The sequence below is a fragment of the Tamandua tetradactyla genome, chromosome 1, assembly GCF_023851605.1.
Source record: "Tamandua tetradactyla isolate mTamTet1 chromosome 1, mTamTet1.pri, whole genome shotgun sequence".
Taxonomy (NCBI): Eukaryota; Metazoa; Chordata; class Mammalia; order Pilosa; family Myrmecophagidae; genus Tamandua; species Tamandua tetradactyla.
Genome location: NC_135327.1, coordinates 129,615,540 through 129,642,215, shown reverse-complemented (window position 1 = coordinate 129,642,215; position 26,676 = coordinate 129,615,540). Strand labels below are relative to the sequence as shown.

At 37.6% G+C, this 26,676-nt stretch overlaps 2 protein-coding genes across 3 annotated transcripts in view; one reads left to right on the top strand and one right to left on the bottom strand.

The window, feature by feature from the left end:
• The window catches only part of CROT (carnitine O-octanoyltransferase), a 58,364-nt gene extending 56,075 nt beyond the window's left edge, over positions 1 to 2,289 (top strand). Inside the window, exon 18 of the mRNA XM_077148684.1 lies at positions 1,138 to 2,289. Coding sequence (XP_077004799.1) covers positions 1,138 to 1,159 — 22 coding nt within the window. The 3' untranslated portion in view covers positions 1,160 to 2,289. The remainder of the gene's footprint in view (positions 1 to 1,137) is intronic.
• Positions 272 to 26,676, bottom strand: part of ABCB4 (ATP binding cassette subfamily B member 4) — an 84,453-nt gene continuing 58,048 nt past the window's right edge. For both annotated transcript variants that reach the window (XM_077147967.1, XM_077148033.1), the window contains 10 exons: positions 25,720 to 25,797; positions 23,736 to 23,819; positions 22,549 to 22,752; positions 12,951 to 13,051; positions 11,172 to 11,312; positions 8,740 to 8,896; positions 7,571 to 7,768; positions 5,888 to 6,094; positions 2,785 to 2,931; positions 272 to 2,213 (listed from right to left, as the gene is read on the bottom strand). In XM_077147967.1, coding sequence (XP_077004082.1) covers positions 2,007 to 2,213; positions 2,785 to 2,931; positions 5,888 to 6,094; positions 7,571 to 7,768; positions 8,740 to 8,896; positions 11,172 to 11,312; positions 12,951 to 13,051; positions 22,549 to 22,752; positions 23,736 to 23,819; positions 25,720 to 25,797 — 1,524 coding nt within the window. In that variant the 3' untranslated portion in view covers positions 272 to 2,006. The remainder of the gene's footprint in view (positions 2,214 to 2,784; positions 2,932 to 5,887; positions 6,095 to 7,570; positions 7,769 to 8,739; positions 8,897 to 11,171; positions 11,313 to 12,950; positions 13,052 to 22,548; positions 22,753 to 23,735; positions 23,820 to 25,719; positions 25,798 to 26,676) is intronic.

The window sequence follows — 26,676 nt, the reverse complement described above, 5'->3', positions numbered from 1 at the left end:
ATAAATCATCCAAAAGTTAGTGTCTTAAAACAGCAAATTATTATTTCTCACAATTAGGTCAGTTAATTGTGCTCAGCTGGACGGTTTTTCTGCCATTTTGTCCTAGAATATTTATGCAGCTGTAGTCATTAGGCTGTTGGACTGAGGCTGAAAGGTCTATAATGACCATCCATAATGACCTCACCCACATTTCCCCCTTATCTCTGATGCCTCTGGAGCTCTAGGCTCTGAAGATACATAGTATCATCTTCATTGCATTCTGCTGGTCACAGGCCCAGCTCAGATTCAAGGGGTGGGGGTGAAGTCTCATTTCTTGATATGAGGAACAGCAAAGTGATTTTGCAAAAGGGTGTGTGCACAAGAGGGTGTGATTTATTGGGGACCATTTTTGTAACAATCTGCCATACAATTTAAGACAAAGATTACCATTTACTTAGTGTACTGATTGTAGTACTAGTTGCTTATATCCTTTTTTCTTTTTGCATTCTCATTATATGTTCTGAATTTGATAAATCTGGTTTGCTGTTATTATTAGCCATCATAATGACCAACATTTGAGCCCTTATACTGTGCTAGATACTAGCCTAAGAAGTACAAGTACAATTTCTTTATGAAAATATTCAGAGTTGGCTTCTGTGCCATTTGGTACCTCCTTCACAGTTACTATAAAATAGAAAGATAAAATCTGAAGCCCTTTCCTTCACTAGTTCAGGTTTGTAGACTAGATTGCGGGGACATTTAGAATCCTTTAGTTGGTTGGTTTAAAATAATGTCTAAAGATTTGGGTATTTTGTAAATTATGTCACCACCTGCAAAGAAACCGCTTACCACTCTGCTTTACATTTTCCCCCAATTTGCCTGAATTTGAAAATAACTTGGAGTGCTTTTTAAAACACAAGTTTCTGGGGCCTCATCTTAATTCCATTGAATTAGAATTTCCAGGAACAGATTCCCCCACGATCTTTATCAGATGAGTTGGGAGTAATTAACAAGAGTAGGTTGAATTCTATTCATTTTGAGTCCCTGAAGTAGTAATAGATTCCTTCCCAACTCTTCTGTTTGTTAACATGAAATTCAATCTGTTTATATACATGGTCATATTTGAAAAATGACTTGATCGTATGTGGTTTATTACAGAGAGAAGCACTTAGCTTGCTGACCTAAACAACATGAGTAAAAAGGATTGATATGGCTATAGAAAAGTATGGAAAAAACAAATGATACCGAAAAGACGTTTCAGTGTGGTTAGCTACCAAGGTTTGCCTAGAATATTACTTTTTACTCTCCATGCAAACATATCTTTCCTTGTTTTAGGAAAGGTGGATTGATTTTCTGGGAAAACTGGAATATTTGTAAAAGAGGTAATGCAGTTGCTGTAGAAACTCAGCATGTTGTTATTTCCAGTGTTTCAAATTATATTGAGAAAATATTTTTACTTTAAAGTGAGTTTTAAACTTTTTTTAAAGAACTATTTGCTTAATGGTATGGCTTAAATGTATGTAATAAATGTATGCCTACAAAGTTAGATAGTCTAAGGGCTGTTTTATCTTCTCGATTTCCATGATAAACCTGGTTCCCCAATTTGCAAAAAGGAGAGATTAGGCTTTTGAATAATTTCATTTTCCTTTGTACTTGGCAAAATTGTTCCTAAACCATCCTATCTTTTACCTACCATATTCAGGACCACAAGAATTTCCCCTATGTCTGTGACTTCTATTCTACAACATTATAAACCTGAACCTTCCTTTTCTTTCTCTGTATATCTCTGATAACTCAGGGAGAGTTAGGGGGCTATTTTCATACTTCCTCAAGACAGTGTCACTTCCAGTTTCCAAATTTCAAATGCTGTGATATTGGATGTCAAAGTGGATGTTCTTAGTTGACGTATAATAAGATAAATCTATATTTCATAGTGACTTAAATTAGAAACTTCTTGTACCATTCAGATAAAGAAAGCTGTAGAATGATTTGAGTTTATTTTTGAGATACTCTATAACAAAAGTTCATCATAAGTTCTGTGTCCCATCCTGAACACTGACCATGGAAAAGTAGACGCCTTTCTGAGCCAGCAGCTGCTGATGTGTGCCATGCTCCTTGACTCTACCGTTCTGAAACACCACGATCAAGTCTGCGTTCTGGATGGTGGAGAGGCGGTGAGCGATCACGATGCAGGTGCGGCCTTCTCTGGCTTTGTCCAGGGCTTCTTGGACGACCTTTTGATAAATCAAAACAGAAGCTTTGTCTTAACTGTATAAATAAGTTATAACATTAAAGGAAATAAAAAAAATTTTACTATCCTAGCAAACCAGCCGTTTCATTTATTTTGTAATATACTTGAATTTTTGGTTTTTTTCAGGTTTCCTTTATGTAATTAACATTACAGTCTCTACATAGTTGTTTCCTGCTTTTTAATAATACAAATGAATTCCCATGCTATAAATAATCTTCACATGGCCTTAACTTTTCTAATTGCCATATATACATTTTATTTAGCTAGTCCTCTTAAAATAACCATTTTGTTTTCCATTATAATGATTATAATGTGCTAAAAAGTGATTTATATATAGCTTTTCAAATTTTAATTTCAGATATTTAATGTAAGCATTTTATGCTTTTTTAAAATAAAAATATGTGATTAATTTAGAAAATTTGGAAACTACCATAGGAAATAAAATAAGAAGATATCCTACTACCTCAAAATAATCACTGTTAACTTCCCCCCATACGTATATTTTAGTCTCATGGTTGACAGCACAAATTATTCTACAAATTAAATGAACAGACCTTTTCACTTTCTGTATCCAGAGCTGATGTAGCCTCATCCAACAGCAGGATTTGAGGATGTCTGATGAGGGCTCGGGCAATAGCAATCCTCTGTTTTTGACCTCCTGAGAGCAGGGTCCCCTTATCTCCTACTCTTGTTTCGTATTTCTGCAAGTTAGCCATTAGTAAAGTTAATGTTCTAACCCAGAAAAAACTGCTAATGGTATAATGAATAAACTTTTACTTTTTAACATTTGATGGTCAGTTCTAATTACAAGAGGAAAAGCTTTTCTATAGCAACTAAATAACTGCTTTTTAAAGAATACTTTTTCAACTTATCAGAATGTTCATTTTCAGAATCAAACTAAAGCTAGTGACTTTCACTTTCGATGTGTTCTACAACAGATATTTGAGTGGCAACTTCCCAAATTCCTACCATTATCATAATGCCATTGATCCGATGCTACTGGACTCCTAAAGAGGCTACATGTTAATGCTTTAGGTTTTTTAAATTTTAATTTGAAATATTCATATAATCGACATCTGCCTAGTTTACTCCTTTTTAAAATTCATTCACTCAGATGTTTTACTGAATCCCAAGTATGTAGCAGATTAGTAGTAAATACAATATGCTATGAAAGATGAGAAGAGGGAGGCAGAAATTGTGGAGATGAGGTGGGAGAACAAGAGAAGGAAAGGGAGTAAATGAAGGAAAGAAATCTTTGTTGGGAAATTGGATTTTGAGAGGGAACATTCTAGGCTGAGAACATAAAATGAATAAAAGTACAGATTGAGTTGATTCAGTTTGCAGGTTTTATGCAATAATGTTCATTAATCTTGTAAATTTCCTGAAGTCTAATGTCCATTATATTAAAAGCTGAAGCTTTAACATTTTTTCATTCACAGTCAAATCTAATACTTGATTCAAGACTTTCTTATAGGTTGGTAAAGCTAACCAACATGGATCTTTGAAATTTTACTTGTGACTGGCTGTGATTTCTAAGTATATTAGAGTTTAACAATAAATATAATCTAGTTCTACTTCAGTTTAATCCACTATGTCGTAGGATGAATGCCACCTCTTTGACGACTGATTCTCACTGAATGCCACAAAAAGAATGACCTCTGCCATCACTTTTAAGGAGCTCAAGTCTTTTTTTCTTAGACTCCTCATGTTTACTAGTCACCAAAGCAAATGGTTTCACTGAACTCAGATATTTTTCAAATCGACATTAACCTCATTACACTTTGGTTACTGCTATCTACAGCAGCTATAATGAGGGTGCAACTGTTTGCTAATAACTCTTCTTACATTTGTACTGTAGCGGTGAGAAACTCAAATGCCAAGCAGGAGAAAAAAGTGTGAGAATGGACTGAATAAAAGGTAATAAGGAATGTTGGAAACGATGGAAACTGAAGAGTACATGTCCATTCCAGAGGAATAAAATTAAGCATTAAAAAGCCAACTTTATACAAAAATTAACTCAAAATGGATCATGGACTTAAGTGTATAACAAAACTATACAAATTCTAGAAAAACAATGGAGAAAATCTCTGCATCTAGGGCTGGGGAAAGAGTTCTTACATCTGACACCAAAAGCACAATTCATATTAAAGAAAAATTGATAAATTGTATCTCATCAGAATTAAAAATTCTGTTCTGCAAAAGACTCTGTTAAGAGAATGAGAATGTTTGCAAGCCATATATCTGACAAAGGACTAGTATTTAGAATATGTAAAGAACTCAAACTTAACGGTAAAAGCAAAAATTCCTAAATTTAAAAATGGGCCAAAGGATGTGAGATATTTCACCAAAGAAGGACATATAATGGCAAATAAGATGTTCAGTATCATTTGCTATTAGAAACATGCAAATTCATTAAAACCACAATGAGATATTACACACCTATCATAATTAAAAAATAGTGCAACAGCAAATGTTGATAAAGATTAGAGGAACTGCATCACTCCCATATTGTTGGTGGGACTGTAAGATGGTACAGCTGCTCTGAAAGAAGTTGGGCAGTTTCTCATAAAACTAAACATACAACCCAGCAATTGCACTCCTGCTTGTTTACTCCAGAGAAATAAACATGTAGGTTCACACAATGTTTGAAAAAACATGATACACAAATCATTATAGCAGCTTCATTCATAATATCCCCAAACTGGAAGCAACTCAGGTGAATAGTTAAACTGTGAAACATCTATACCATGGAATACTACTCAGTTACAAAAGGAATGAATTGTAGATACACACAAGTTGGGTGAATCTCCAGAGAAATATGCTGAGTGAAAAAAGTTAATCCCCCAAATTACATACTGTTTGATTCCATTTATATATCAGTTGTAATCTATAAAATCACAGAAATGGAGAGCAGATTAGTGGTTGCCAGGGGATGTAGAGATAGACACAATAGGGAAGTGGTGAGTGTGAGAGGAAGGTGGGTGTGGCTGTGTGACTATAAAAGGGCAAAATGAATGATTTTGGGGGATGATGGAATTGCTCTGTATCTTGATTGTGGAGGTGGATTCTTGAATCTATACATGCAAGAAAACTACACAGAACTAAATACTCATACACAAATGAGTTCAAGTAAAACTGGGAAAATCTGAATAAAATCGATGAATAGTACCAATGTCAGTATCTTAGTTGTCATATTGTACTATAGTTTTGCAAGATGCTGTCATTAGGGGAAACTGTGTAAAAGGGTGGATGGGAATCTCTCTGTACTTCCTTCTAATTTCATGTGAATCTCCAACTATCTTAAAAAGTTTACTTAAAAAAATACCATAAAGGCTAAACCAAACGACAGCTGAACACAGCTCACAACAACCAATATGCAGCCTGAGAAAAGGTGTTTTGAGCCTACATCACATCATCTGCTTCTCACAACATTTGTGTGAGGCAGACATGACATCTGATATTCCATTTACCAGTAAGGAAACTTGGTCTCGTGAAATTAAGTGTCTTGTCCAGGTCACATGCTCATAAGTAGACTTAAATTCTATTATAAGCCGTCACTGATGTATAAATTGGGGACCATTTTGGAGTTGAAAAAAGTTTGATTTCAGCCAAAGAAGTTGCTAGATATCTTACTTGGGGTATTGCCAGATAACTTACGTGGGGTAACGTCTCAATAAAAGGGTGTATGTTGGCTGCTTTGGCGGCATTCACAATTTCATCCAGTGATATGACCCGGCTATTGTCACCATAGGCAATATTCTCAGCAATGCTGCAGTCAAACAGTATGGGCTCCTGGGACACAATTCCAATTTGGGCTCTGAGCCACTGGATATTGAGTTTTTTTGCTTCTTGACCATCTAGAAGCTGAAAACCAAAGTCCACAAATTGTAACAACAAAAAACATTGAATAGTAAGTTACTAGATTAACCACTTTGGATGGATGTTGGATGTGTGCAACAGCAGTTGTAAAACAACAGGCCAAACACCCTCTAAGCAGTTAAACTGTTGACAGCTGACATATCCAACAAGATGGGTTTTTTATGGCATTTATACTATCTTGGTCTAAATTGCAAGATGGTAGCATTCTTTCTAACACCATTGGCCCTGTCACTCCATACACCTTTCTTTGCCTTTATCTGCCCTCCTCTAAGCATCTCTGCCACTCAGATCTGCTGAACCCTGAATGACTCCAAACTTTCAGCTAGACTATATTCCCCTCCCCCAGGCACACCAAATTCTGAAAGTCAGCTAACTCCTATCCTACCCCTCCCTCTTGTCTGGTGAGAACAGCCAAACTTTAACTTCTCCCCCTCTTCCTTTTCTGATAATGCTGAAGGACAAAGTTCAATAGAAAGTGAACAAGATCAAAGGGCAGTGGACTTGGGAGAAGGTTTTTGTTGGTGGCAGTTTTGACTTTTTGCTTTGTTTGCTATAAGTAGAAGGCATGGTGCTCCTAGAGGAGCTTTGTGATTCAGTGACTAATGCTTCTTTCAAGGTAAGAAGGTCACAGGGGAAGGAATAGACATTATAAGTCCAATGAATCGATCTTTCTTACAGGAAAAATATCCACCATTGCATTAGTAGCCATTCCCTACAGAGTTTGTTGAGATGGTTTCCTCTATTTAGATCTGCATGATGATTTTAATAGTATAAGATATCCTGGGGCAAAACAACTAAAAACAAGGTTTAATATTTTGATGACTATCTAGATGGGGGTAGGCTTGCCCTTCAAATTAATCGGGGAGGGAGTGCTTTAGACCAGGACTAAGCCTCCATCAGTGGGTGCCTTGCCACAGTAAGGAGAGGTGCTGCCATTATTGGTAAGAGCTGCTATTCATCATGGAAGACAGCAGGGGGCTAGTTATCAGAAAATAAATGACGAAAGCCAAACATGAAAGGGCTGGAGATTGAAGATCAATGTTAAAGTTAAAGAGCCTATAGTTCAGGATTAGAGAGAGAAGGCAAAGCAAAAGAGACAGAGAGGGATTACACAGTGTGTCTTAGTAGTCAACTTGGAATGTTGGCTAGAGTTGTGGTTTATTTTAAGGCACTAATAAATGGGTGTTCACTCAGGGGGGTCTGATGGACCTAAAGGTCTTTGGCATGGTAGGATCAACTTTATATTCTTATTTTCTGAGCCAGGTTAAATGCCAGACATTCAGCACTATAGTCCCCATTTATCGATCTGGCTATGGGTGCCAGTTTGGGGTTTACAGAACGTGGTCATTTTTCAGATAGGATTACCTGTCCTCACTCCAGTTTTTTTTTTTCATCATGACAATATTGGTTTGTCCACTTAAAATATAGCCTAAAACCAGATTACTAAGAAAGTGCACTCACCACTGTTCCACCCACGGGGTCATAGAAGCGCTCGAGGAGCTGGACCACGGTGCTCTTCCCGCAGCCACTGCTGCCCACCAGCGCCAGAGTCTGTCCCTTCCTCACCGCCAGGCTCAGCCCCCGAAGCACTGGCACATTTGGCCGGGTGGGATAGTTGAACACGACTTCATTAAATGTCACATTTCCTTCAAACTTAGCCTAAAAAATAATTGTTTAAATGTTGCTATTACACTTGGTTTGATAAGAAGTATTACTTTAAGGAAGCTTTACCAAAGACTGCAGAAGAGAAATATAAAATTTATATACAGTGCAGTGCTGGCACCTGTTAATATTTATAGTAAGATGCTATTGTATACAGTGAAGATGGGAAATGGGGTTACAGGTTAGATTAGATTAGAAAGTTATAAGAGAGAGAACTGTTATCTAAACTCAATGACTGGTTCTTTCAGACCAACGTTTAGCTTTCCCAGCCATTGATTCTGAGGCTGGAGCTGAGCCGGTGGCTCTTTTGTCTTTGGCTCAAAGGCTTGGGCATTTAGTAGCAGTTTCTACTTGCAGTCTGTCGTCAGCCCTTGTCTTAAGCCCTGGAACCCTCTTTCTATCAATCACTGAGCACAGGAATTTTCTCAGAACATGAAATACGTGGTAAAGTCCTTGAAAAACTGTGTAAATCCCAACTCTACCTATACTGCTTCTACATACAGCTGTGCAGCAGCTTGTATAATGCAAAGAACATCCAGATATGAGTTTGAATTAGCTTCTTAGATGGCATAGGATTTTAACTCTCAAGAAGTGGCCTCCTTACTAATTAACTCAGCCATTATAAAATGTTATAGCTAAAGCCAACTTTGGCTAATTGCATTTACATGACAGAATTATATTATGTACCTTCATGCAGAAATGACTGGCGGAATTCGTGGAAATTTAGTTGCAGAACATCTGGATTTTTTTAATATATGTATGTATGTGCTAACCTTCAGAATCTTTGAAACCTCCTGTGAAGATTTGAAATATCAGGAAACTGGCCAAATATTTGCCATATAAATATCACAGAGTAAGCTAAAGACATATCAATGTAGTCAACACAAATGTATCCTTTAGTTACAACCTTACAGACAGCAAACCTTTAGGAAAGAAAGTAAGTACTCATCAGGCAGCAGAAAACTCACAGGCCTCAGCCCCTCTTCACTGTAGCTGTCAATCAAAGGTTGTCTTTCAAACAGCATGAATAAGTGGGCTGCAGACAGCTTGGCTTTGGTATAGTCTGGAGCAAATGAACTAGCGTGTCCTAGAGCCAATGCACCAAACACCATAGCTGAAAACACCCTAGACAGAGTAGATGAATTTAAAAATTAGTTTATATAATTAGCTGCATATATAAAAAAGCCCACAGGCATGCTGTTTACTAATATTTATCTTTTTATTCCCTTAATCATCACCTTTTACATGTTATTATGCCCTTAGTGCTACCCATATCCCACCACCTACACCATGGAAATCCACTAACAGAAGAAGTGGAGAGGGGGGAGAGGAGAGGTGATATGAGACCTACCGCCTGAGGGTTTGGTTTTTTCTACTCCCCTTCTGATTTTCCTTAGGAATCTTTCATTTCAGAGAGTTAATGTAACTTCCTAATGTCCTTCACTTTTCAAAAGTGGTTTATAACTGAATCTGATTTGTAACCTCAACTAATTTTAATAGGTAATATACCCTTGCTAGAGTATAGGGAACTAAAGCACAGAGTGCTTAAGTGACTTGATGGGTACCACACAAGGAATGACTATTTCCTATTAAATCCATGCCTCTAACTCTGAGTTTGTGGGGTTTTTTTCCCCTATACTAACTTTTCCTTCTTTTTTTTTGGCATGGGCACGCTCCAGGAATCAAACCCAAGTCTCCGGCCTGGCAGGCAAGAATTCTGCCATTAAGCCACTGTTGCACCGCCCCCCTATAATAACTTTTGTGATAATCATTATAGTTAAGGATTTTTTTTATTAGGGAAAATAAACCTTTAGTAGCAATAGCTTTTTCCCCCCAATTACAGTAACTGCTGACATTACCTGAAACATAGTTGTCCCAATAAAAATCTCTTCTATCTAGTAATAATGGAGAACTTTAAAAAAAATTTCATCTTCCCAAACTTCTAAATCTAAGATATAAAATGTGGTCTTGCTGTTGCTGTTTATAATATTGGGGGAGAGTATAGGAAGGAACTCCCTATTACTTAATGATAGGGTTGGTTACCAAAAATTAAATTTTAAAATAGTGATGAATAACCCCCATGTGACTGCCTAGTTTCTCTATATGGTCTGTAATCTAGTTTTGGTATGGAAGATTTAAAAACCGTGTTCCTTTTATGCAGAATTTACTATTTTAATGGTTAAAAAAAAAAGCAGGGCCAATTATCTCAATGATATTTTTTCTAGATAATAAAGTTGTACTCTAAATTGTATTCCCAGCTAGATAATTTCAATTTGACCCTCCAAAGCTACTTTCCACTTTCTACTCTACGTTTCCTTGTACTGCTAGCGTGGGATCAGAGAATTGAAGACCAAGGTATTTGTTTCTTTGCCTTCTGTCTTGTCAGGTTGCCATGGTGGTGTTTTTATCTCTCCATCAAAGAGCACAGAAGGCCCCTATGTTGGTATCTGAAAATCTTTCTCTGCTCTTGCCCTTTAGTCTTAGGGTGATAGCAGTTCCTAGCTGAATACTACTGGTGTGTTAACAGCTCCCCTAGGTACTGCTTAGTTCTTTGTTAGTTGACCTTAACTGATAAGGTCAACTAACAAAGGCTTTGTTACTAGACCCTTTAGCAAATTCTCTTCAGTTTCCCCATTTGCAGTGCCATCTATTTTCATGAGTCTCAAAAGCTTTTTAAATTTTGAATAAAAGCAAAATAACAACTCTAAAACTTTTTCACTTTTCTTGTCTTGATCCTGTTCTAAATGGTCATTCACCACTGCTTTAAAATCAATCCATCAGAGCAGAAATATGCCAAATGATCTTAAATAGAGTGGCTTCCCTTTTGCAAGAATAGACTCCAACAAATTAAATATACTTAGCATATTTTAAAAGAAGAATGCATCAGTCAGATAGAGAAATTGGTCTGATTGAGGAATCAAGAAAAAAGGAGAAGCAAGAAGGCATATTTACAGCCCTGGTGAGAGGAGAAAGGGCCTTTGCCAGACTTCACTTCAAGCATTCCCACCCTATGCCAATGCCATCTTTCTGGTTGTATATAAATAGCAAACTAACCCTTTCTTTTGAGTCCAAGTTTACCAGCAAACTTCTAAGTATTTGTTTCTGCCTACATACTACAATGAGAAAATTTGCTGGCCTGGCTGGAGTTGTATGTGTAACTAAAATTCTGTTTTATGATCATTTTCATGGCTTGGTTAATTTTACTCCATTCAGATGATTAAACTGCACTTGGAGGGTTAACGCTTCAGATTTCTGTGCCTGCCAGGTTGAATACTATGGTAAATCTAACTCTTGACCTTACCTTTAGCCAATTGAGACTTTTTTTTTCCTACTCCAACTTTTACATAGATCTATGGAAACTGTATTATAGGATAACTGTAATATTTTAAAAGCTACTTACAGAATAACATCTCTGAAGCGCATATGTCCATTCACTATGAGATAGGCCCCAAATCGAAAACAGCCGGCATAGGAAAAATACATAAATGCTTGTGAAATACTAAAAGTAATTCCATAGATGTGTGCCTTCCGCACAGAATTCCTGAAAGGCAAATGAATATATTCATAACAATCTCTTTGGTCTCCCTTGGCACTATGTAGTGGAAAGAGTTTGGCTTCTAAGTCTGGCCAACCTAAATTTGAATTCTGGCCTCTAGTTGTGTGGCTTTGGGTCAGTGACTGAACCTCTCTCAGCATCAATTTTCTGATTTGTAAAATGGGAACAATCAGTATAATGTAGAATTGTTTGAGAACTAAATCTAGATAAATGCCTGCCACAATGCCTACTGACCAAGCAATTGCTCAAATGATAGCTGTTATTATTATTATTATACTGTAATATCTGATAACTCAGATGTTCCTGTGATGTAAACATGATTATTGTGTCAAAAATATGACACAATAACCATGTCATATGGTTACTTAGTTCTAAATAGAACTAAAGTTTGAACTGTCTGCAAGATGTGGTTTCTGTAGTAGTATCATCTATTCTCCTGAAAGTAGTTATAATCTCATATCAAAAATCATCTTTCAGATTCACAAAAGATAGGGTCACTATCACAAAAGATAGGTTTATATAGGCACACACCAGAAGCCCTTCTGTGCACTAAATCCCACTGTACTCATATTTGGTTTGTTTTGCACCATTTCTAACTATTATATAACTCATGCTATATCTTATCATCTTCTAAATCTTCCAAAAGAACCATAATTTATTTACTCTCAGATTAGAAGGAAAGCATCTGGCAAGAGGGAAAATTTGAAGTATTACTGATTTGGATAGCTTAATCTATGTGCTTGGTGTTAAAATACTTAATGGTACCAAAAATTTTACAATGCTATTGAATCTTTAAATTATAACCAAGTTAATAATCAGCTTCAGGTTTATATTATTCCTTAATTCTCCTGAAGTTCAAAATAAGCCATAAGGTTATCGGTAGTGGTTCATGTATTTTATATGTTAACCATCAAATGGACAGAAGACATGTAGCTGTAAGCTCTTTAGTATCAAGCAATTCTACATAACTGAGAAGATGGAATAAATTGAGAATTTCAAGGCTCCCTGTTCAAATTTGTAAGTGTTCAAAACTATTGCTCCAGTCTACAAATTTGTAATCTAAATTGTGTTCAATTTTGTTAATGTTAAAATATATTCATTTATAAAAATAGGCCACAGTGGAAATAAGTGGTAAATAGTGCCACCAGGAATTTCTTGAATCGCTCAACTGTAAATCAGTGAAATAGACTTTAAGTCTTGGTATTCAGAGTGGATTGGATCTGGGCCTCATCCAGAGAACAGATGAAATATTTTATACCGAATAGCATATCTCATCTTTGGTTCATTCTACACAGTTCCCTAAAATAAAAGTTTGAGCCATTCTCTAAAAGAATGCGCTATCTTAATCATCCAGTTGGGTTATATATGTTGCTTGTACTGGCAACCAAACATTCTGTAGTGTTCTGTACCTCTGAGCTCTTGGAGACTCATTCTTACTGTTTTTGTAAGAGAAGTAGAAATCCAATCTTGCAGCCCAGATGCATCATTTACTTTCAGTGAGATTGTCGAAAAAATGTCATTCTTATAGTCATATCATTGTTTGGAACAGTAGAATTTTTACCATCTTTTGTGTTCAGTCTTAGGAAAACATTAGGTTCTTATTAACAACCGTATATTTATTACCTGTAAGGCCCATACAATTTTTCGACATACATTGATTCAAATTTTCTTTCCTGGGTCAAGGATACAACTGTCCTAATATTTTCTATTGCCTCTGTTGCAATCTGTAACATAGAACAGACCATCAATAGAAGGGAGGCTTTTATTTCTGAGATAATGAAAAATATAGGATTTAGGGCTGTGTCAGAAGAATCATGAAGGTTACGTTAACAGGTTTTAAGTTCCTCCAATGTGGAAAGCAAAAGGCTTAATGTATTCAAGACCAGTCCTAGAACAAAACTGGCATTCTTCAAAGCAGTTTGGATTGCACTTCATATGGTGGGCAAGGTTTCATATGCCTAATCATCTAGGGAGGCTGACCAACTTAGGGCAAGAACCCTACCTGGGCACCAGGGACCTGATTCCCCAGCCCTGTCAACTGGCAGTCATATGACCAGTCTAAGTCACAACTCCTTTGGGGCTTTGCTTTCTTCATAGGGCAGGATCCAGGAAGAAAGGATTAGGCTTAATCATTTCTAAGGGTCTTCTGGAGATGACAATCACTTCTTCCTGAGAACACCCCTTCTTAGAGAAACTGTCCATCCACAATTGGGAAGGAGAGTCTAAGAGCAACATGACCCGCCATACGTGGCCATACTGATTAAATCCAAGGATGTACACCTGATTAAATCAGATTCATTCTTCTGGACCTGGAGGTGATTACTTGAAGTGGGAAGTCCAGTGGATTCAGAGGCTAAGGTCAACACTGGGGAAGCCACAGTAGTAAGTGTAGGAAGCTGGTCTGAACATACAGAAATTGAGAATGGAGCAGATGTGTAGAGAGACTTGAAGACTATAGAGATTGTGGTTCTAACAGGGGAGCTGCTGGTGACTTTCCAGTTAATCCAAACCTGGCAATATTTCCCACTCTTCTGCATGTCCTTACATCAACTCTCCTTTGCCCAAACCAGCAAGAGCAGTTTTCTTATTCTTACAACCAAACAGCCCTTTGACTAATGTTAACAGTCTGTGGCTTAGCTATTTAACCTAAATCACAGTTCAGCATTTGAGTCATCTAAACCACTAATGCAGGAAGCATAATATTTTCATTTAAAATGTTCATTTTATCAGCTTTGGGATAAGACTTTTATCTCAGTCCTCAGCTTATATAACCAGGTAGAAGCAAGATATTTGTTGCTTTAGGCTGAATAACCTTATATTCTTATTATAAATGAAAACCTAACATGGTAATAATAGCCAGAGTAGAGAATTCTTACTGACGTCTTACCATATGCAGGTATTATCTCATTTACTGACATGACCTCATTTACCCTCACAATAACCAAGTCAGGTAGATGATGATTATTCTAACTTTTTCAGATGAGGTTTAGAACTGAGGATTAGAAAGGTTAAATGACTTGCCCAAACCACTAGGGTTAGTAAGTAGGAGAATGAGGATTCCATACCAGGCCGTTTGATGCCAAATTCATGTTTTTAGCAGATTATGCCATTCTGTTTCCCCTGTTTTGTAATTTACACAAGGAGAATTATTTGTTAATGACATTACAGCCAATTATTGATTTTCTGGCAATAGATTATGCTTTGTCAAGTTAACTCTGGTGTAGCAGATCCCTAATCTCAGTAATTAAGCGGGGCCTGAGGCAGGAACTGCCTATGCAGGCTCCTCAGCCAACTAACTACCCAGCAATCAACACTCTCCTTACCAAATCATTTTGTAAGAATTTAAAACTGGGAATGCAAACATACTGAAGAAGTCCCTGATGCACTTTAGCCATGGTTAATCTATACCCAGGTAAATGAGAGTTTTCTTTTTTGAACATGTTATTTGGGAGGGTTCCAGGATCTTCTTTCTTACTTTAATTCTCTCAGTTAATCAAGAGCTGACTGAGTGAACAAAATTGAGCTATGATTGAATTGTTGATAATTAAAATCATTTAAAATATTCAATCTTTCATATTAAAAAAAAACCCTGATAGAGTATCTACTAAAAATAATCTCAGACTAATCAGTCTGAGTTATTCATTCTCTGATCCTTAGATAATAAGAGTTTTCCTAGAAGGAATGTATGACATTATCTGGCACAATTTCTTATTCAACAAAAGTATAAAATGAGCACCAGAGAAATCGGGGATCTTCTCCAGAATCACAAACCAAGTAGCAAGGCCAAGACTAATAATGCAAGGTTTTTGTTTTGTTTGTTTTGCTTGCCATGCTGTTCAATTCTAACTGTCCTACACCTACCAAAATTCTGATAATTTTTGTGTTAACTATTTTTTAAAAAGTTGACTCCATTATCTTAACTAGATGCAAGATGTTTTCTTTCAAGTTACTAGTCTAAGACACATTTATCCTCATTCTATCTAGTTGGCCATTTCTCCTTCTGAAATGTGGAAAAAGGGGGTTCAGAGGGAAAGGAAGAACCTCTTTGCTACTTGCTATGGTTGAGTTAGGCATCATTTCCCTAACAACTAACACTGTGAATTTAGACACATTAAAACACATGCAAACAGGCCATCCAGTAGAGTTGTTAAGAGTTTTGAAATCAGACAGACTTGGACTTGGATCCTAGCCCGACTTTCAGCTTTTTAAAAATTATTATTTATTATTATTATTAGAAAAGTTCATGCCTAAAATACAAGATACCCACTCTCTACTCTATTATTAACACCTTACATTGGTGTGTACGTTTGTTACAACTGATGATAGACTTTTTATAAGTGTACTATTAACCGTAGTCCATGGTTTAACTTAGGGTTCACTTGTAGTGCAGTTCCATGGAATTTTTTTGGAATTATTATTCTATTACCATATAAAGAACCTAACAATTCCCCCTTCTAACCACATTCAGATAAATATTTCAGTGCTGTTGATTATGTTCACAATGTTTTGCTACTATTACTGCCATCCATTACCAAAGCACTTTCATTGTTCCAAATAGGAACTCTATACATTTTAAGCCCTGACTCCCTATGCTTTATTCCCACCCTGTCTCCTAGTAACCTATATTCTAGATTTTCTATGAGTTTGCTTATTCTAATTATTTCATATTAGTGAGATAAAAGAACATTTGTACTTTTGTGTCTAGCTTATTTCACTCAAAATGAAGTCTTCAGGGTTAATCCATGTTGTCACATGAATCAGAAATGCATTCCTTTTTAACAGCTGATTAATATTCCATTGTGTGTATATACCACATTTCCTTTACACGTTCATCAGTTGATGGTCACTTGAATTGCTTCTATCTTTTGGTAATTATGAATATGGCTGCTGTGAACATCAGTGTGAAGATATCTGCTGGAACCCTTGCTCTCCATTCTTTTGGGTATACCCTGTAGTGGGATTGCTGGGTCATATGGCAATTCTGTACTTTCTGAGGAACTGCCAAACTACCCTCCACAGCAGCTGTACCATTTTACATTGCCACCAGCAAAGAACGAGGTCCTATTTCTCCACACCCTCTCCAACACTTGTAATTTTCTGTTTTTTGTTTGTTTGTATGCTTTTTTTTTAACAGTAGCCATTCTAGTGGGTATGAAGTGGTATCGCGTTGTGATTTGGGGTTTGCATTTCCCTGAAGGCTAATGATAGTAAGCATCTTTTTATGTGCTTTTTGGTCATCTGTATATCTTTGACAAGATGTATATTCAAATCTTTTCCCCATTTTTCAATTGAGTTGTATGTCTTTTTGTTAAGTTGAAAGTTTTCTTTATATATTCTGGATATTAAATCTTTATGCAATACGTGGTTTTCAAATATTTTCTGCAGTTGTGTAGATTGTGATTTACTTTCATGATAAAGTCCTTTGAGTCACCAAAGTTTTTAATTTTGATGAGGCCCCACTTACTATTTTTTTCTTTTGTTGCTTGTGCTTTGGGTAAAAAGTGTAAGAAATCATTGCTTAACACAGAGTCCTAAAGATGCTTTCCTATGTGTTCTTCTAGGAGTTTGATATTTCTGACTCTTATATTTAGGTCTTTGTTCCATTTTGAGTTGATTTTTTGTATAAGGTATGAGGTAAAAGTACCTTTTCATTCTTTTGCAAATGGAGAGTCAGTTTTCCCAGCACCATTTGTTACCATTTATCTTCTAATTGTGAGGTGTTGTCATCCTTGTTAAAAATCAGTTGACCCTAACTGTGAGGATTGATTTCTGAGCTCTCAACTCAATTCCATTGATCTAGATGTCTGTTCTTGTGCCCGTACCACACAATTTGATTATTGTGGCTTTGTAATAAATTTTAAGATCAGGAAGTATGAGCCCTCCAACTACATTCTTTTTCAAGATGGCTTTGGCTATTTGGAGCCCCCTACCCTTCCATACAAATTTGATGATGGGCTTTTCCATTTCTGCAAAGAAGGCTGTTGGAAGTTTGATTGGGATTGTGTTGAATCTGTAAATCACTTTGGATAGAACTGATATCTTAATGTTTAGCCTTCCAACCCATGAACATGACTATCCTTCCATTTATTTAAGTCTTCCTTGATTTCTTTTGGCAATGTTTTATGATATGTTTTCTGTATACAAGTGTTTTACATGTACAATTCCTTTACATCCTTGGTTAGATTTATTCCTAGATATTTAATTATTTTGGTTACTATGGTGAATTGAATTTCTTCTTGATTTCTTTATACAAACCCTACCGATTTTGGGGTGTTAATCTTGTACCTGCCACTTTACTGAATTCATTTATTAGCTCTAGTAGCATTCTGTATACAGGATCATGTCATCTGTAAATAGGGAAAGTTTTACTTCTTCCTTCCCAACTAGGATGACTTTTATTTCTTTCTCTAGCCTCACTGCTCTGACTTGAACTTACAGTACAATGTTGAATAACTATAGTGACAGTGGATACCCTGTCCACTGATCCTAGAGGATAAGTTTTCAGTCTTTCATCGTTAAGTAAAATGTTAGCTGTGGGCTTTTTATATATGCCCTTTATCATATTAAGGAAGTTTCCTTTTATTCCTGGTTTTCTAAGTGTTTTTATCAAGAAACAGTGGTGGATTTTGTCAAATTCCTTTTCTGCATCAATAGATGATAATGGCTTTTCTCTCCCTTCCTTCTGTTAATGTGGAGTATTACATTAATTGATTTTCTTATATGGAATCACCCTTGCACACCTGGGATAAATCCCACTTGATCATGGTGTATAATTCTTTTAATGTGCTTTTGGATTTGATTTTCTCATATTTGTTGAGGATTTTTTGCATCTAAAAATCATCAGATTTTAAGAAAATATTAGATTTTAGGAGATATTTTCTTTGCTTATGGCATCTTTATCTGGCTTTGGTATGAAGGTGATGTTGATCCCATGGAAGGAATTAGGGAGTGGTCCTTCTTTGATTATTTGGAAGAGAGTGAGCAGGATTAATATAAATTCTTCTTGAAATGCTTGGTAAAATTTCCCCAAGAAGACACCTGGTCCCAGGCTTTTCTTTGTTGGGAAGTTTTTGATTACTGATTCAGTATCTTTACTTATTATTGGTCTCTTGCAATCTATTTCTTCTTGAGTCAGCGTAGGTAGGTAGTTTGTGTGTTTCTAAGAATTTGACCTGTATATTTCTATTAGGTCTAGTTAGTTTAGAGTGTTGTTCAAGTCTTGGATTCCATATTGATCTTTGGTCTAGATTTTCTATCCATTATTGAAAGTGGTATAATTAAGTCTCCTATTATTAATATAGAACTGTCAATTTCTCCCTTCTAATCTATCAGTATTTGCCTCAGATATTTTGAGGCTCTGCTGTTATATGCATATGTATTTATAATTGTTATACCTTCTTGTTGAATTGACCCTTTTATCAGCATATAATTAAGTATAATTACAGCATATAATTTGTCCCTCATAACAGTTTTTATTTAAAGTCTATTTTATCTGATATTACTATAGCCACACCAGCTCTCTTTTGTTACTATTTGGTAACCAAAGAGAATTTTTCCAGTCTTTTGCTTTCAACCTACTTTTATGACTTTGAATTTAAGGTGAGATATCTGCAGATAGCATAGCGCTGGGCTTGCCAATCTGTCTTTTGATTGGAGAGTTTAATCCATTTACATTTAACATCACTACTGATAATGCAGGACTTTCTTCTGCCATTTTACCATTTAGCCCTGGTAAGTTTTATTGTTTTGGAAATTCTTTGTACATTATATATCTAAAAGCAAAGATTATCATTAAATTTTACACATTTACATTTTAGCACCTTTAGGAAGTAAGAAGTGTAACATACTGTGGTAGTTTGGAAGCTATATGTACCCTGAAAAGGATCATGTTCTTTTAATCCATACCTGTGGGTACAGACCTATTGTAGATGGGACTTTTGATTAGGTTATTTCAACTGAGATGTGATCCACCTCATTCAAGGTGGGTCTTAATCCTCTTACTGGAGTTCTTTATAAGAGGATAAAACACATACGGAAGCTTTTCTGAGAAGCTCACAGAAAGAAAAAAAAAAGCCCTGGAGAAGCTAAGAGAGAAAAACACCCTGAGTCATTTAGAGAAAAAGCCATGATGGGGAAGATAGAAGCTGAAGTAACCAAATCTGGGAAAGGATAACCAGCAGATGTCTTTATATGTCTTGCTGTCTGATAACAGAGGAGCCCAAGTTGGCTGGTAACCAGTCCAGAGAAGTTACTGTCCTATTGATGACTTAATTGGGACGTTTTCATGGCCCTAGAACTATAAATTTGCCAGCTAATAAATTCCCATTGTTGAAAGCCAGTCCATTTCTGTTATATTGTATTGTGGCAGCTTTAGCAAACCAAAATACATACCAAACAATCCACTACAATAACACAGCTTTTATAATTACCCAAATGGTTATCTTTACTACAGGTCTTTATTTCTTTATGCTGCTTTGAACCACTATCCAGTATCCTTTCTTTTCACCCTGAAGAACTCCCTTTATCATTTCTTATAGGGAAGGTCTATGGTGATGAAATCCCTCAGCTTTTGTCTATCTGAGAATATCTTAATCTCTCCCTCATTTTTGAAAGAATGTCTCATCAGATATAAAATTCTTGGTTGGCAGTTGTTTTCTTTCAGCACTTTAAGTATTTCAACCCACTGCCTTCTTGCCTCCATGGTTTCTGATGAGAAATCAGAACTCAATCTAATGGACTCCCTTGTACATAACATGTAGCTTTTCTCTTGCAGCTTTCAGAACTCCTCATCCTGTGCAATTGATAGTGTGATCAGTATATGACAGGGTTTATCTTTTTTACATTCGTATCCTGTTTGGTGTTCTCTGGGCTTCTTGGATATTAACATCCTTTTCTAAGTTTGGGAAGTTCTCTGTCATTATTTCTTTGAATATTCCTTCTGCCCCTTTCTCTCTTTCTTCTCCTTCTAGGACTCCCATAATGCATATATTCGCTTGCTTGAAGGTGTCCAAGAGGTGTCTTAGGTTTTTTTTTTTTGGCATGGGCAGGCTCTGGGAATTGAACCTGGATCTCTGCCATGGCAGTCAAGAATTCTGCCACTGAGCCACTGTTGCACCACCTTTAGGCTATTTTTGCTTTTAATATTTCTTATTACTTTCTGCTCCCCAGCCTGGCTCTTTTCAACTATTTTGTCTTTGAGCCCACTGATTCCTTCTTCTGCCAGCTCCAATCTGCTATTGAAACCCTCCCAGGAATTTTTCTTTTCTGTTATTGTGTTCTGTAACTCCAGAAGTTGTTTGGTTCCTTTTTTATCTCTTTATTAAAATTCTCATATTGGTCATTCACTGTTTTCCTGAAACAGTTCTTTCTTTGTATTTTCCTTTTTTGGGGGGGGAGGGGAGGGAGTGCATGGGCCAGGAATCCTTTAGCATTTTAAAGATCTTTTCTTTAAAAGTCTTTGGTATATCCAGTCTAGTTTCTTCATTGGTGTTTTCTGGATTTTTATCTTCTTCCTCTGGATGGATCATCAATTCCTGTTTGTCTTGTAATCTTCTGGTGTACAATGAACATTTACATATTTTAGACAGTTAGTTCTGGGATTTATTATTTTTAATGGATGGGTTCCTTGATTTCGTAAGGAGTTGGTGATATGACTGAGGTTTTCTTGTGTGTCAGCCCTCCTATCAGGAAGGTCTGCCCACAGCAAATGCAAGGTGCAGGGTCCTTCCTGTATTTTCCGGGTCTGTCTCTTGTCCTGGGCCTTGCCTGCTAGTTGCTTTGGAGTTCCATGTTTACAGGAGTTTGAACATCCCTCTACTTCCCCGGAGATAGGTGTCTACCACTGGTGAACATTTGCCCCATGCTGTCTGCTTCAATTGTTTCTTATACTGCTTTGGTTGTCTCAAGCTGCTTTTGTTTGGAGGCCAAATTCTGGGAAAGGGAGCACATCCTAGGGAGGAGTTCCTCAAGTCAGTGTTTCCCAGCTGGAACAAGGCCAAGGAGTCATGAAGCAACACAGGCCAGCTCCAAAGTACCTTGGGTAGAGGATTAGGTAGGATGCCAGGAAGTTCTTTACAGATCCCCAAAGTTGTGCTTTCTTGACCTGCCTAACAAATACAGCTCTTCACTATCCCCTGCAGCTCTGAGGACTCAGTATCCTTAAGTCTCCTCAGCTGACTTTGTCCAGGTTGGCACAATGGCCACCCTCAGAGCAGGGTCTTGAGCGATCTGAAGTCACTAATCAAAAGCCCTCATCAGTGATCATCCTGTGCACTCTCTTGATCTTGGGGAGGCGGCTTCTTTACATCCCTTTCTGTTGCCAGTGAGCTGGCCAGGAGCCAGACACCACTGTGTTCTGCCACAAAAGTGGGGGATGGGTGCCAGTAACTGCAGGGCAGGAGAGCAATTTACTGTTCTCTGCCGTAATTTACCAGCCTCTCCTTCCCATCTTCCCTAGTTGCTATGTGGTGTTCTGCTGGAGTCTGAGATTCAAAATAGTTTATTCCGACAGCTCCTGCCTGTTTGATAGTTGTTATGGTGGGGGAACTGTATCCTGGAGATTCTTACTCTGTCATCTTCCCACAGTTCTCTCCCTACGTTCAACTTTTGTTTGAGCCCCAGGTTCCTCATTTGTAAAATTAGTCTTGTGTTACCTGCTCCATAGAATTATTGTGAATGTTTAATGAGTTGGTGCATATAAATATTTAGCACAATAATTACACATAGTAAGCACTCAAGTAAATGTTAGCCCAATGGTCTTTTAATTAGAACCACAAAATTGCTACCTGGTGACTGCATACAATAATTATAGAAACCCCAGCCAAGAAGAAACGAACTGTCTCTTAAGAATTGGCAAGTGTCCTACCTTGAAAATTCACTTATATTCTCTGGCTTATACTCTCCTCATCTGGAAAATGGTAGTGATACTTGTCCTAACAATGACATATGGATGCCCTTTATTCGATGAAATGCATTTTGAAAAATCATAAATTCTTATAGTAACCATGCATTAAATACTTGCTGTGGGATAAAAGCTTCCCACCAATTATTTTATTTGCAAATTCCACACATTACTAATTAATACAGTAAAATATTTCATGTACAATGTTAACGATTATTAGTTGTAGTGAGCACATTTAATTATTAAAATGTTTGTATGACAATTCAAATCAAACACATCTAAAAACAATACATACAGTAACTGATGCTTTATTTGACCTACCTTTCCAGCTGTTTCCAGTTCTTTTTTATCTCTTTTGGCATTTCCAGCCAACATTTTCATTTCAACAATTCCTGATACAGCAATAATTGGGACAACCGATAACATCAAAAGGGTTAATTGCCAACCATAGATAAATGATATGATAATACCAGTTCCAAGGTTAGCTGTATTTTGTGCAATTAAAGCCAACCTGGTTCCTGTGGCCTGGAAAAGAAAAAGAACAGAGCAGCTGTGTATGAAGTTCTAAATCAATTAGCTCCAGCCCTAGCATTTTGGCCAGAATTATTAGTTTGGTTTGTGCCTGTTCTAGCATTTGTTTGCTTTCATTGCAATAAACTCAGAGACCTGCCTTTACCTTTGATGCATTTAATTAATGATGCTCTGGTAGGGTCTTTTTTTTATTATGGCTTTAAACTCTCATTTCTTTCCTGCCAGTATGAATTCAATATTACATAATCAAGTAATTATCTACTTTGTGAGTAGGCTGTGGGGCAGACTTAGTTTTTCATGAAGACAACGAAGGGGAACTAATTGCAAGGTACGCTGATAATTTTAAAGACCTCTTGCATCAAATGCGTAAGAGAGAATTTACATATCCAAGAGACCAACCACCATAAAGCCTAGGTAAAGATGAAGTACTCTTTATACCACTCATAAGACAAAGGTTGGTGTCGTGGAGATTGCAGTAGATTATACTCCATTCCTTTGTGTGACAGCAGTGAACTTCAGAGGCTCCCACCTCAGCTCCAGGGTTGGAGACTCAAGCCAGTCAGTGCCTAGCATTCCCCTGGAGATAGGTATTGGTTTAGATTTGGGAATATGACCCAAGTTGGTCCTGGATTTGAGAGATGGGTTTTCTTTGGCAACTGAGGTACAGGCGTGTGTTTTCTGTGACTGTATAGGAAACAATGAAGTCTGTGTTTTTGCTTGCTACTGGCAGCCATTTTATGACCACAAGGCAAAGCAGCCTTAGGATGAAGCCAGTGCTGAGAATGGGAAGCCACTCTGAGCCACAGACACAGAAGGAATTTGGGTCCTTGATGCCACTTTTGAATCAGTGGATCAATCACTTCTGAAGTTTAACCTTCCTTTTATTATTTAGGCCAGTCTGAGTTGGGTTTTCTGTTCTTTCCAGCTGCAAGCAAATGATGCAGCTATGCCTTATGTTTATTCAAAACCATACATACTCCTTGGACTTGGGATGCATCCATGGCAAGTCTTGTAGAAAGTGCACCAGTACTATTTTTGTGATCATCAAACCAGCTCATGTCCTGTGGCACAAAACGCACGTTTAAATTAGTCCAAAATTAAAATAAGTAAAACAAAAAACAAATGAAGCATCCCAAAGCTCCAATATGAAGGAAATATCCACACTTAATTTGGATATTGGAGTTTAGGGGATAACTCACATGCAGTGTATGGAGCCCTAGTCCCTCGTAATTAAAATTGTATCTAAGATAAACTCTATTGATCCTCATTAAAAAATATATATACAAAGCATGGTAAGAGCATACACCCTCAGAGTCCACCAGAACCCAAACTCCTGTGCTGGCTTCTGCAACAGAGAGAACATCACTGTTCTGAGTGAGCAGGAGGGCTCCAACCAGTCTGAAGTTGAGCTTCCTACTGGTTTCACTTGAGGTTTGGGGGGTGTGTGCACTGTTGAGATTGAATCATGTCCCCTATAAAGACATGTCCAAGTCCTAAACCCTGGTCCTGTGTGAGTGAACCCATTTGTAAACAGAACCTTTGAAGATGTTACTAGTTAAGGGGTAAAGGCTTGCGAACTGGGTCACTGAAGATCCTATTGAGATGAGGCGACACTGAATCAGGGTGGACCTTAATCCATATGATTGGAGTCCTTATAAGTGGAAGAAATTCAGATTCAGTCAGAAGTCAGGAGTGAGAGGCCAGAGGAGAGGCAGATCACCATGTGACAGAGGACCGCGAGGATCACAGCAAGCTCGCACCAGAACACTATAGACTCTGGGAGGAAATGTGGCCCACAGAGACTTTGAACTTCTAGCATCCTAAACTATGAGCCAGTAAGTCCTTCGTGTTTAAGCCTAGTAGTGTGTGATACCTGTCATATCAGCCCAGCAAACTAAAAGCATCTGGGACATTCCATCCAATCACTCATCACAACCTGCACTGCAGACATTTCTGCCCTGATATGGTGTTCTCTCTCATAAAGCTAAGAGGATGGTAGAGCTGGGCTGGACACAGCGTCTGCCTTTAAGCTATGGACAGAGGAAAAGAAGTCCTCATTTCCCACTGTGCTTTTTTTTTAAACAAAGGTCCAAAGAGAATGTGTCTTAGAGACTATTTTAATTATAAGCCACTCATCCATAGCATCTTTTTTTCATATAAAATAATTTTTCCTACATAGCAACAGATTCCCAAAAAAAGTGTGCAAACTCAGACTTGCTCAAAATATAATACTTGCTATATGCCCTTTCGTGAACAGGAATGTAATGAATTCCTATCAATTTGGATGGATTACATTCTGACTCTCTCTCAGACCTTCTCTAAAAAAATGGAAAACTCATGTTTGCACATGGTCCCCTTATGTTCTGCTCTGGACTGTAGACTTTTCCAAGGAACAGATAATGCATGTTACAGCCCCAGGTACCATTACAGCCTCTGGTACACAGTAGGTAATGATTGAATAAATTTATGAGTGAAGTGAGGTGAAAACAGAGCTCAGATAAGCTAGAAATGAACTCAATTACCAATATTTGGGAAAACCTACAGTTAGTCTGGTCAGTTGTGGGACATAAATGTTACCAACCACATGCTCTTGGTTTACTTGTTTAAAGACATCCTGAGTCTCAAACGACTAACCAGGGTCTGTGCCAGATGAGAGAAGAGATACAGGTCCTTGAAATGACATTACTCACATGGATAGAGAGAGTTGCAAAATAAGCCAAAAAAAAAAAAACAACCAAAATTAAGCCAACTCTTATGAAGCCCTGAGTGGTCCTTGGATATTGAAGGACCAGGACAATTTGTAAGACCTGACCAGTCTGAGCATGAACATGGTGTGCAGAGTAAGGGGTGGGGCTGGAGGCGATGGGTGGAACACATGAATCATCACACATCAATAAGAATAGGAGGAGACTTAAAATGAAAGAAATCTGGCGAACAGAAGCAATTCCCCAGTGCACATACCTGTCTCAGCATTGCTTTAAAAGCCATTGACCGAAGCCTTGTGGTGAGGATCTCTCCAGCTTTCCCAAATGTGAAGCCCTGGTTGAGAAAAAAGACTACGGTCCTTTTTGGTCATCACTAGTATTCACACACAAGTGTGGATGGACACATCAATTTTCTATTATTTATACATTAAGTAAACAAATATTCAGATAACAAAAGTCTAGGATCAAATACTAATTCAAAGTCCCACCTTAAAATTCATGCATGGCTAAGTCACAGGATGAAATAAAATCCTAAGATGGAAGGGAATTTTGAAAATGTCTAGTTGTGGCTCCTGATCCATTCTAAACAGGTTTCTTTCTTTTTTTTTTTTTTGAAACTTTCAAGGACGAGATCTTAGTGAGCAAGATACTGGTATTCAATTACAACCTTCAGTGTGCTCCTAAAACTTTAAATAAAACATTTGAAAATAGATGCAAGGAAATTCTACTCAGGAATACCTCACAGCTCATGGTTTAGTGGGAGGAGGTGTGTCTGCTTCTATCAAGCTCCAAATGAACTGGTTCCCCGTCCTCACCCCCAGCCCGTCTCAGATTTAGGGACAGTGAGTCTATTTTTCCTCTCCACACCTCCTTGCCAGCACTTGTTCTGGGGAGCCTGGGATGGGCGGGGCCTCCAGTCACGCGGTGAGGGTTGGTGCAGGTGTGTGGAGTGCACTCTGGAGAGCACACAGCAGAACTCTTTACCAAGCCAGGAGAATCGGTGGCCAGTGCCTGGGTGACTCTGCCTTGGGTGTCCCTCGTCCAGGACTATACTGCTCTCATGTCCCTCCTTTCTTTGGTGGCAGGTTGCTCAAAGCTAATACGGGCGTCTCGGTTCTGTGCCTCCAAACGCACAGTTCCTGCAAGCACGTCTATGTAATTAACTCGACTCCCTAACGCTGGGGGCAGGATCAGATCATTCCGTTGCTGAAGG